The sequence below is a fragment of the Salvia miltiorrhiza genome, chromosome 1 (genome assembly GCF_028751815.1).
Source record: "Salvia miltiorrhiza cultivar Shanhuang (shh) chromosome 1, IMPLAD_Smil_shh, whole genome shotgun sequence".
In the NCBI taxonomy this organism is placed as follows: Eukaryota; Viridiplantae; Streptophyta; class Magnoliopsida; order Lamiales; family Lamiaceae; genus Salvia; species Salvia miltiorrhiza.
Window position 1 is genome coordinate 30,762,522 of NC_080387.1, and position 13,036 is coordinate 30,775,557.

A 13,036-nucleotide genomic window follows, 5' to 3' on the forward strand; every position below is an offset into this window, starting at 1 on the left:
TTTCTGTCTTCTACCTAAAAAAAAATAAAAAATAAAACGTAGAGCGACACTAATTCTAATTTTGAATTTGGCCAGTGTCAGTAATCATGACGAAGAAAAAACGAAAAAAAAAATTCTCTCTCCTCTTCTCTTTCAAGAAAAACCAAGTTTTCTACTATATTTTTATGTTTGATTGACCTAAAAGGAAAAAAGAAAAAGCAGTCCTCATCCAGAAAGAAATTATATTCAAAGTCACCATCTCCCAAAAATTAATTGGACTCAGATATCTGGATTATGACCAGAAAAAGAAAAAGAAAAACTCTTTGATTGCATTGTATATGTACTAGGAAATTAAACCTATGATTACTATTGAAGTGGTTGGAGATTGCATATAATAAGTGTAGAAGAAGAGCTATGACTCATACGTATACAAGGAAATTACAAACTCGATCAACGCATCCTAATTATAGATGTATATATAATAAATAATTAACTTCACAAACGATGCACATTCATCTTCAGTTCTCTTGCAAACTCTACGTATGGATACGCCACCGTTTCTTCGCCCTCTCCCACATCCCATCTGCATGCATACTCCAATTTCAACCACCTTTAAATAACTAAAATCAAACTATCTATGTAATATTTTGCAATAAAATTAATAACCTGATGGATCGATTACCTATATGTTTGAACGAGATGGTGGAGGAAAAAGGCGACCTCAACTTTTGCTAGTTCGAAACCTGGGCAACACCTCGACCCTCCGCCAAATGGAGTAAATTTCTTGCATGTTTGATCTTGTTTCTGCATATTCAACCAACCCAAATCATACCTCTTTTTTTTTTAATATATACTATAATATAGTATGATACGACAATTCAGTATGTGGATTTATAGCTAGAAATCGTAATTCCTTTCAATTGACTACTAATATTGTAATTGTTTACTTATTGCAGGTACATTTTGTTTAGGAGAAACAAGTATTTTGAGAAAAAAATGTGTGACGTATTACTAAAATTCAAAATCTTTGATCTCGAAGATTAACCAACCTACCACTAAGTCAGCACGCATATAGAGCGTAGGTACAAATTTATTAAGCTATCAGATCATTCTAAGGCCAATTTTCTAGATCCATGTAGTATTTTCATTATTCTTATTCTTTTATATTTGATGGCCAAGGGCGGGTGCAGGAAAATAGTTTCTGAAACTAAATTTCAAAAATTTATTGCAAAATATTAAACAGTTGTTTGGTATTTATGTTTGGAATGATTATGAGTTGATTAATAAAAGTAAGATAAATAATACTCCATTCCTCCCACCTATCTTGAGACAATTGTCATTTTAGACGTCCCACCTATCTTGAGATATTTTTTTTTTATTTGGCAAGTTTTACTTTCTATTCACTTTTTCACCTACACACAATACACTATTTTCTTAATTTTCATGCTAAAAAAAAAGGTCTCAAGATAACCGGGACAGAGGGAGTACAATAAATAGTTACTGTAGAGTTAAGATTAATTTATCTCAAGGGTGAGGTGGAGGTTGTTTTTAAAGAAGAATAGTGAAATAAGAGAGGGGTTTAGTTTTATCCTGAATCCTCTTGATTAATAATCCGGAATACCAAACGCATACATAACCCCAAATTATTTAGTTATCCAAACGTATAAGGCTTATCAAACATAAAGTTTTCTTAATGGTTAAGGGTGCTGAAGCCCCCTCATATATATGTATATACCTGCCATCTGGAGGGATCAAAGTGAAGAGCATCTGCATGGATAGAGGGGTCGAGATGAACTGCAGAGAAAACAGGTAGGACCTTCCAACCTGCTGGAATTATATAATCTGCCCCAAAATAAACATCATCAACTCACCAATACCATCTACATACATGTACAGATAGGAAAAGTATGTATATACATGACATGAGTAATAATTGCAAACAAACCACTTTTTTGGTTGTCAAAGATTGCGAGATATATAGCTTAATTTTGTGGACCATCTAATTAATAACATGTATTTAAATATCATGGATGGAGTACCTCTAAACTTGACATCTTTGATTGCCTTTCGGTGGACAAATTTAACAATGTTTCCAAATCTCAGAGCTTCACTTATGACCTGTCTTAGAAAGGTCCACACAAATTTAATATCAATATTGCCACTATTATTGCAGTCAAAAAGTTGCATTCTGCAATCAAATTACTCCATATTTATTTCTATCAGAGCATATATACATATATAAATCTGTATGTTATTGCAGTCACATCATTTGTATATGTAAATTGGCGATTTCATGTACATGTAATCCAAGATAATATAAAGAATATATGTCGAGCTCAGTGAACTATTAAAAAATAGTGTGAAAGAGTACATATAAAAAGTACTACAGCTTGTAGTCCAAGAACAGAATATACTTTATTATAAATTACCACTATTTAAATAGACAATAAATTGTGGAAAAATATCTTACATTTTGTGTGAATTCCATCAATCTGTAATCTTCCCAGTTCAGAAATTCATTCTTTGTCTTCATGCTTCTTATTTTCTGATGTTCTAGCTACAACAGCAAACAACAAATGTAGCTTAACAAGAATATTTAAAATACTATATATAATATTTATTGACACACACATATTACATATATCAGGACATAATTCCAGCAGGCAAAAAATCAAAGTTAAAAAACTTTGACTAGTTTGAAGCCATCTAGTTTTCATATAAAAGTACTAATTAATGTACTATCACCACACCCAATTATTATCATCCTTCAATTTAATCGTCAACACAAGTATAAATAAAGTGTTGACTTGTTCTTGATAATAAAGAATAAAGCACTCTATTATGGTACTGTAGCAAGGCACGCCGCATCTTCTATCATCTAAAAAATGAAATAAAATACGAGATTGAAATTCGAAAACCGTCGCGGATTTTACCTTTAATTGGTGGACGGTTGAGGGTGATCGATCGAGAAAGAACACGACCATGGACATAAGAAGGGAGGTGGTCTCATAGCCACCAAGTAGAGAATCCAACACAAAGCTAACTTTTTCATCTTGGGATAAGGTATCTACACATAGAAGAATCTCAAGAAAATCACTCTTTTTGCAACCATTAATATTTCTTCTTCTTCTTTCCTCTATGATTGCTTTGACAGTTGAAGATATTCTAATTCTAGCCTGTAAAGATGTCATGGCAAAAAGGGTCAGCACATGCAATTAATAACTTTTTTCCCATCTCCTTTCTATTGAGATAGAAAATAACTATATGAAATTCTAGGGACTCAATAATTTGATCAAATCTAAATCTAGATACGTATAATAGAAAATTTAAGAACCTGAACAGCTCTTGCATATGGAGTCCCAGGAATGTAGATAGGCAGAGAAATGAGGCCTTTCATGAACGTGAGAAAATCTTGAAGAATTTCCTTTGTTTGTGGCTCATCTTCTGATAAACCTAGCACTTGCTTCACTATCACATTGAATGTGTACTGCAATAAAAAGAAAAAAAGAATACGAAGATATTAGAGTATCATAGGTATCTGTCACACGCTCATCGAAAACCCGAGACGAGACGACACATACCTTCCTAGCTTCCTCACAAAAGAGGACTTGGTTCTTGTCCTTCCACGAATCAAGAATCTGCGTAGCAGTCCTCTCGATGTCGTTCAAGAACTCCGGTTTCGACTTCATCGATGTCACGAGTGAAACGGCGACGTTCCTTAGCCTCTTGTGCGTCTCACCAACAACTACTAACATGGAATTCTTACCCAAAATCCCATGAATCGGCTTAGGATAGCTGCATTGGAACAGTTTGTCTTCGTTTTGTAGTATGTAGTAATTCAGCTCTTGGTCGCATGAAACAATCGTGGGAGAGAAGAAGAGATGGGATTTGAACACTTTCCCATACCTGCAAATAATGAATCATCAACACCTCTTTTTCTTTTTCTTTTTCTTTTTCTTTTTCTTTTTTCACACACTCTCTAGGTGAGTGAGCATGTGAAATGTGAGTTGAAAAAGTGAGTGATGGCAGCTTTATGAAGAAAACACACACACACACAAAGAAAGACACAATCATGTGAGAGCATGTTTATGAACTTGCCTAGAGCAATGGTTTTGCAAAAAGGCCCCAATAGAGGAAGAGGAGTGAGGCTTTAAAAAGGAGAGGGTTTCTCCGAGAAACGGCCACCCGAAGGATCCTCGAGGAACATTCTTCACCACCACCAAAGGCCAAAAATGGTACAGAATCGTCGCCAAAGATGAAACCACTACTACCACCATAACAACAACGTTCATCATCATCCAAAGCCCTCCCGCTATACCCATCATCACCAACATGTTTTTTTAATTACAAAATTTTGAAATTGGGATTCAACAAGATAAAATTTGTTGCTAAACAGCTCTCTGAGGGTGGCAACAAATCTTGGAAAGCCTTGAGTTTGACTGGCTATATATAGAGAGAGGAAATTGAAAATAAAATAAAATAAAGGGAAATAAAATTTACAAGAAGAACACTTCTTTTTAGTCTTTTTTTTTCCAAGTATGGGGACGTATGCAGAAAATAGCATGTTAAAATTAAAATAAAAAAAATATCAAAATAATAAAGAGTGGACAAAATATCCAAATTAAAATAGTAAAAACAAAACATATTAACTAAGATAAAAAAAACTTAAATTTGGTCATATTTACCATTTTATCCTTCACATAAAAAACTTAAAATTAGGGATTTTTTTTCCTAGTAAAAAGGATCGATAATGGTTCTTCATTTTCTCTCATGGTGACTCGAACCTCCAACCCATTGGTTAGAAGGAAAACGTTTTACCAATTGAGCTGCGCTTCGTTATCAACTTAAAAAACTTAAAAATTAGGCTTAATTGTCTGTAAAATACCGAACTTTCTCCAAATTCTGGTTTTGCATACAAACTTTAAAATGTAGTATAGTAATTACTGAACTTTCATCAAATATGATTTTGCATACTAATTTTGAAAGTAGCCTAAAAACTTTAAAAGGTAACGTTGTAATTACTGAACTTTCCTAAAATTATGATTTTGCATACAAAGTTTAAAAAGTAGTGTCGTAATTATCGAACTATTGATTTAATCTGATTTTGCTACCAATCGAAATTCCAACGAAATTACTATTGACATGGGTAGTTGAATAATCTGATTTTGCATAATTTTGAATAGTGGTTGCGATGTGTCATTACAAATGTCATTTTATTCCCTCGTCGATTATGTTGCGTCAATTATTCAGCTAGCCATGTGAGTATAAAATTTGACCGAAATCTCGATTGGTAGCAAAATCATATTTAAATCAATAGTTCGGTAATGATCATACTACATTTTAAAGTTAATTTGTATGCAAAATCAGAATGTGGTAAATTACCACGCTACATTTTAAAGTTTGTATACTAAATCAGAATCTGATGAAAGTTTAGTTTATACCACAATATCTTTTTAAAGTTTGTATGCCAAACTAGAATTTGATGAAAGTTCAGTATATTACAAGCAATTAACCCTAAAAGTTATCCACTAATTTTTTAGTTGTGAATTCTATTTTTTGAGCTCAAATTCATAACCAATACTATTCATAGTTGTCAATTCTAGCTTTAAAACTCGAATTCACAACTAAGACTATTCATAGTTGTGAATTTTAGTTTTAAAACTTCAATTCACAATCAATATTTTCTTGAGTTGTAAATTCTAGTTTTAAAACTAGAATTCACAACCAAAACTAATCAAAATTGTGTTTGTATCTTTAAAACCCACATTCACAACCAATCTATTTTTGAGTTGTGAATTCTAATTTAAAACTCGAATTCACAACCAAAACTATTCCTAATTGTGAATTGTAGCCTTAAAACTCATATTCACAACCAATCTATTTCGAGTTATGAATTCTAATTTTGAAACTCGAATCCACAACCAAGACTATCTATAGTTGTGATTGTAGCTTTAAATTAAAATTTGAATTCACAACCAATCTATATTTGAGTTGTGAATTATATTTTTAAAATCGGAATTCACAACCAAGACAACTAGTTGTGAATTCGAACTTTTAAATTCGAATTCACAACCAACACTAGCGATTCAGTTGTGAATTCATCGACTAGTTGTAAATTTAAGAACATTAACAACACGAACTTATCCCATGAAGTACTGGTTCCTCCCCAGCTTGCCTCGAGTCCTTCCCTTCATCGGCAACTACATCCCCCTCGTCGTCGATCCCACCAAATTTTGGAACCGCCAATCTACCTACGCCAAATCCACCTCGCTAGGGATCTCCGACAACTACATCATCGACTGCTACATCCTCTACGTCTACAGCTCTGACCTCTCACACAAGATCTACGTTGATCACTACAAAAAGATGTGTGAATAGCGATGGCGGCGCTGTCACCAGCAATTACAGACGGCACGGCGGCGGCAAAAACGGCGATCCGTCTTTTGCCTATTACCGGCGCATTACCGACGGCAAAACAGTTGCCGCTAATTAGCGGTGGTTGTGACGTCGCTAATTTAAATATATATTATTTTATATTTATTATTAATTAATTTAATAATATTTATTTATTACCGACGTCAATTATCGTCGCTATTTACCGGCGACATGTGGCCGCCGCTAATCACCACCGTCGGTGACATCCGGAGATAGCACCACTGCCGTTTGGCCAAAATTACTGACGGCGTAATTTATTTTATCTTTTTCAGCTTTGTTTAGATTTTTTTTTGGTTCATTTTTATTTTATTTTTTCATTTATCATCTAATAAGTTGGTCAAAGATAATAATATAAAAATATTAAAATTAAATATATATTGAAATACAATTGAAAATTTAAACATTGATTATTCACCTCAAAAGTTTCGTTTACTTAAATCAAATTCTCCAAATTCATGTTTAATAAATGTCAGATAATGACCTCTTTTAGCAATATGTGTCACAACATCAATTTTCAACCAGACTATCAGAAAATATGAAACTTCATTAATAAAGAAGTCTAGCTAATAAAACAAGCCAAGAGTTTAAGTAGTTATCCAACATAGATTAATGTATCATCAAACAAATCATCTGATTCATACGTTAATATACACATCTTATTAAGAATCTTATAACTATAACTTTAAAATGTTAATTTGATTAGTGATTTACTCATCACTCATCACTAATGTAAGAAATTACGTAAGAATTCAAGATTCTTAGTAAGAAACTTATAATTATAACTTAAGAATGTTAATTTGATTAGTAATTCACTCATCACTCATCACTAATGTAAGATATTACTTAAGAATTCAAGATTCTTAGTAAGAATCTTATAATTATAACTTAAGAATGTTAATTTGATTAGTGATTCACTCATCACTCATCACTAATGTAAGATATTACTTAAGAATTCAAGATTCTTAGTAAGAATCTTATAATTATAACTTAAGAATGTTAATTTGATTAGTGATTCACTCATCACTCATCACTAATCTAAGATTATTACTAAGAATTCAAGATTCTTAGTAAGAATCTTATAATTATAACTTAAGAATGTTAATTTGATTAGTGATTCACTCATCAATCATCAGTACTAATCTAATATTATTACTAAGAATTCAAGATTCTTAGTAAGAAACTTATAATTATAACTTAAGAATGCCAATTTGATTAGTGATTCACTAATCAATCATCACTAATCTAAGATTATTACTAAGAATTCAAGATTCTTAGTAGGAATCTTATAATTATAACTTAAGAATGTTAATTTGATTAGTGATTCACTCATCAATCATCACTAATCTAATATTATTACTAAGAATTCAACATTCTTAGTAAGAAACTTATAATTATAACTTAAGAATGTTAATTTGATTAGTGATTCACTCATCACTCATCACTAATCTAAGATTATTACTAAGAATTCAAGATTCGTAGTAAGAATCTTATAATTATAACTTAAGAATGTTAATTTGATTAGTGATTTACTCATCACTAATGTAAGATATTACCTAAGAATTCAAGATTCTTAGTAAGAATCTTATAATTATAACTTAAGATTGTTAATTTGATTAGTGATTCACTCATCAATCATCACTAATCTAATATTATTACTAAAAATTCAAGATTTTTAGTAAGAAACTTATAATTATAACTTAAGAATATTAATTTGATTAGTGATTCACTCATCAATCATCACTAATCTAATATTATTACTAAGAATTCAAGATTCTTTGTAAGAAACTTATAAGTATAACTTAAGAATGTTAATTTGATTAGTGATTCACTCATCACTAATCTAAGACAATATTCCTAGTAAGAATTCAAGATTCATACTAGATTGATAAAATACTTATGGTGTATAAACTAGATTGATGATAATAATAATAATAATAATAATAATAATAATAATAATAATAATAATAATAAAAAAAAAAAAATAAATAAATAAATAAATATTTTTCCGACATGAAAATAAGGACGGAAACGAGCCCAATCCGTAATTAACAACATTTTTTGGATATCATCTCGACATATTCTAAGGTTATTGTTGGGAACTTAATGAAATATCATAATCCTAGTTTTGATGATACCAAAATCAATAGGTTTCTTGTGTAATAGACTAGAACTGTTCGAACTCAAGTGTTAGAGTTATTTTTCTAGTTTAGTTCTGTTCTGAAGACTGAAGATCGAAGGACTGAAGACTGAAGACTGAAGTAGCCGATTATTGTAACGATGAAAGGCAGAGTCAAATACTGATATTTGACTGACCAGTCCAAGAATCAGTTACAACTGATTACTTAATATTAGCTACGTGGACTCAGCTAATTGATACTAAAGTCAAGTATCAGTTAGACATTCTTCCTCGGACTGAACCTCTAAAGTTTAAAGGAAGCCACGCACTCCAGAAGTACAACCGCATTAAATGCAGAGATCTCAGGATCGTCCTTTCTCTGCAGAGGCCTTTCCTTTTTGTTGATTACCTTTTCAGAGATGTCATTTCTCCTGCTCCTCAATAGTCGTCCTTACCAAATAAGGATCCTCGAAGATTGAAGCCTCAGCCCAAGTTCAAATTACTCTCTACGGAAGAATTCTTGAAGACCATTCCAGCCAACGGATTTATTCAAGACGTCTCCTATAAATAGAGCTCGAGGATCACTTCAATCTTCACCGATTCAACTACATAATCTTCACCGATTCAACTACATAAGATTGAAGCCTCAGCCCAAGTTCAAATTACTCTCTACGGAAGAATTCTTGAAGACCATTTCAGCCAACGGATTTATTCAAGACGTCTCCTATAAATAGAGCTCGAGGATCACTTCAATCTTCACCGATTCAACTACATAAGCTGAAACGCTGCCGAATTCGTCACTCAGCATTCAAAGCCATTCCAAAGTTTGAATCAAAGAACAGAATCACAAAGTCAAAAATTAGTCACTGCTGATTACATACATTCTCTTAGAACTTAGGCAAATATTGTATATCCAAAGCCTAGGTATAACTGATTGCAGAGAACTTGTTCTTTGTAATCTAGTTGGCAAGTTTTCGAATCTCTATTCAACTGACCGAATTGAGAGTTTGAGTTGTAAAGGAGTTCAGACCAGTGCTCTGTCTCTGAAGACATCTTAGTGCCCAGTGTGCGCTAAGAGTGAGAAATCCAACCAGGTGTGTTGGTATTGAAGATAGGATCTTAAGTTGTCTAGGTTTGTTGTGCACCCGTAAGCACATGTCCAGTGAAGTTTGTCAGTATGATCGACTGACCATGGATGTAGGAAGTGTTTTCCGAACCACGTAAAAATATTTGTATTGTTTACAGCTTTCAGTTTTTACCTTCTGACTTGTGTTCAAACCTTCTCCAATTGAAAACTGATTAACTGCAAATAGAAACTTAATTTCTGACAACGTGATTAATCTCGAAAGAAAAGTTTTATGCCGCGTGTGTTATTAGTCTAACTGATTAATTTTCGGATAGTCAGTAAGATTCATAACATCTCTCTGTTCAACAAACTTAACTGAAGCTTTACGTGTATCAATTAAAGTCTCAGACTTAACTGATAACTCCTTACTGAAAAGTATTCAGTATTAGTCATCAACCAAAACTTTACTAAACTTATTTAACTGAAAAGGTTGTGTCAGTTTGTGTTTCAAGTTTCGTTTTGAAAAATAGCCTATAGGTGTATTTCCCCCCCTCCCCCCATACACCTATTCGAGACCCTCCGGACCTAACAGTTATGAATATATATGATATTGTATATTGAAGTAAACTTTAAATGAATTAATAGGTACTAGATATATCAATAATACGAGTGTTCTGTACTGGTGACTACTCGAAAAGAACTTCAAGGTTAAGTGTGCTCGACTTAGAGCACAACTAAGATGGGTTACCGACTGGAAAGTTCGTCTAACTTATGCAATACTGTATAAATACAGAAATAAATTATGGATATACAATAAAATAAATAAATAAAATAAAATAAATAAATTTTTAAAAAAATAATTAAAAAATATTAGCGACGGCGTTTTGCCATCGGTAATACCTCGGCCAAGTCCGGCAAGTGCGCCACCGCCGTCCGGTCTACATTATTGACGGTGGTGGCGCCGCCGCTAATTAGCGACGACATTTGCCGTCGATAATTTTTCGACAACTCTCCACCGTTCAACGGCGGAAATGCCGGCAGCTTCACCGCCGTTAATTGCTGGCGGCGGCCGATCGCTGTCGGTAATGGCGTTATCGACGAGGAAATCACCGACGGCGATTTGTCGCCGGTAACACCGCCGACAACTACATTACCGGCCGCCGTGCTGTCAATACCGACGGTAAATCACCGTCGGTAATCTCTATTTTTTTGTAGTGGATGTCCTCCCTGACGCCTCCCACCTCGTCGGCTACCCCTTCGGGAAGAAGCACTTCGACGAGACAACCTCATTTACATGTTCAGCCAGGATCACAAGGATCTCCGTCGCCAAATCGCCCCCAATATCACCTCCAAGGCGCGGCAGATTTACACCGACATTTAGCATCGCATTATTCTCCAACACCTCGGGCGCTGGTTATGCCGGTTGCAGGTAGAATCATTGTGGCTTTGAATTTTATACCGCGACATGAATCTGGAGACGTCGCAGATGATTTTTGGCCGTGGCACTGCTCGATTCACATTCGCAAGTCTTCGCTCGAGTGAGGGAAAATGTATAGCAGCACCGGTCGTGAGAGAGCATTGCCGTCATCAGCGGGGACTAATTGTTGCCATCACCCGTAGAAAGAGAAAAAGAGAGAGATAGAGAGAGAGACCAAAATTGTCTTCTTTAACAAAAAATTGATTAGTTTTTAAGTGTTTTTTTTTTATGTTAATGAATATTCCCTCTGTCAATGAAAGAACTTCCTAGAAGAGTGTGACACGAGTTTTAAAAAAAAAGTTATTGAGTATATTGAAAGTAAAGAAAAAGTTGTTGAGTATATTGAGAGTGGTGAAAATGTGTTGTAATTATTATGAGGAATGATGAAAATGTAAAGTAAGATAAATGTAGTATTCTAAGTGGTGATGTATAGTCCAAAAATAGATAGAAATTTTTTTTTATCGACGTTCCAAAAAAGAAAGTATGAAGTTATTTCATAGACGGATGGAGTATTTTTTTTTTTTTTTTGTTATATGAATATGGATATTTTGATGTATTAAGTCTATCAAATATATTATATGTATGAATTATGATGATCAAACTAAATTGAGCGACATTAAATTTAATTGTATGAACATATTCAATTACACTAGGACCAAAAAATATTTTAAAAAATAAATAAAAAGGAAATTGGAGAGATGAGATCGACCTAGTCTAGGATCTGGGCCGGGCTTTTACAGACAAATAGGGAGCAGAGAGTTGAGAGAAGAAAATGAATTGAAAACATTATTATCATGGTATTTGACTGTTTTCTTTGATATTATTTTTTATTTAAAATTTGACTGAAATAATGAATTCAGGTTTTAAATGCTTTTCAGATAAAGCGTAGGTGATCTTCAGCTTCAAGATGTATCGCTTCTCTGGGCTACTTTTTCTGATTAGTACAATTAACACATTAATTAATTTGTTGGTTGAGCAGTAACTCAATGATGTTTCCTGTGATAAGTGTCACCATTAATAAAAATTTGAGTCCAATCGAGTGTACCGCACAATCAGGCAGGGTCGGAGTCAGGGGGCTAGGGGGGTTGCCCCCTCCCAAATTTTGAGAATTTTTTTTATATACATAATTTATTTTTGAAGATATATGTCTATATTTATTATAAAAGAACTTTGTTATACAAAAGTTGATTTGCTTGTTATATTAACTCATATACCTAACTTAAGGATAATCGTGTTATTTAAAATTATATAATCTATAAAAATATTGTTCATTATTATTATTACTATTATTATTATACTTGTCTTTTAATAGAAAATGTATGAAATGCCCAAAAAAAATTGTTTATTATTTAGATTATACTTGTCTTTTAATAAAAAAAATATCTAAAATTTACGAAATGTTCAAAATAAAATTTGTAATGGATTGAAATTAATTTGTAATATATTGAAACTATATAATCTATAAAAATATAGTTCGTTATTATTACTATTATGCTCGTATTTTAGTAAAAAAATGCCTTAAATATACGGAATGCCTAAAAAAAATTCTAGTCCTCGAACTTAATTCCTGGCTCCGTCCCTGCAATCGGGTGACCGGCACTCAAAATAATGTTATTTATAAAATTTGTATCAAGATATAAGTTCGGATCAGAATACGAGTTAGGGTCTAAATGAAGATGCAACATGATGTACACCTGGTCATACCAAAACCACCTCTATCATTAATACCGCTTACTACGAACTGCATTTTTGCCTTAACCGAAGAACGTAGATATAATAATACAACATAATTCGTAGAAACTTTTTTTTTTTTTTGATCAATAAAAAATTCATTAAAAAACTGGGGTGGTACTAGGAGTACCAAAAACATCAAACAAGTGGTGCAAACTCGTTGGAGCACCACAAAGTAAAAGAAACATTGGACTCGACAACATGGAATATTTTGTTCCAGCTCCAAAGCCTC

The 13,036-nt window shown here is 32.9% G+C and overlaps 1 protein-coding gene across 1 annotated transcript; it reads right to left on the reverse strand.

Annotated features, from left to right (window-relative positions):
• Positions 1-239: 239 nt before the first annotated feature.
• On the reverse strand, positions 240-4,396 carry LOC131019837 (cytochrome P450 724B1-like). The gene is made up of 9 exons (XM_057948451.1): positions 4,078-4,396; positions 3,561-3,885; positions 3,314-3,466; positions 2,913-3,155; positions 2,450-2,536; positions 2,019-2,097; positions 1,715-1,821; positions 662-783; positions 240-562 (listed from the first exon to the last, which is right to left on the reverse strand). The coding sequence occupies exons 1-9, from the start codon at positions 4,311-4,313 to the stop codon at positions 475-477; spliced, it is 1,440 nt and encodes a 479-aa protein (XP_057804434.1). The 5' UTR covers positions 4,314-4,396; the 3' UTR covers positions 240-474.
• Positions 4,397-13,036: the final 8,640 nt, after the last annotated feature.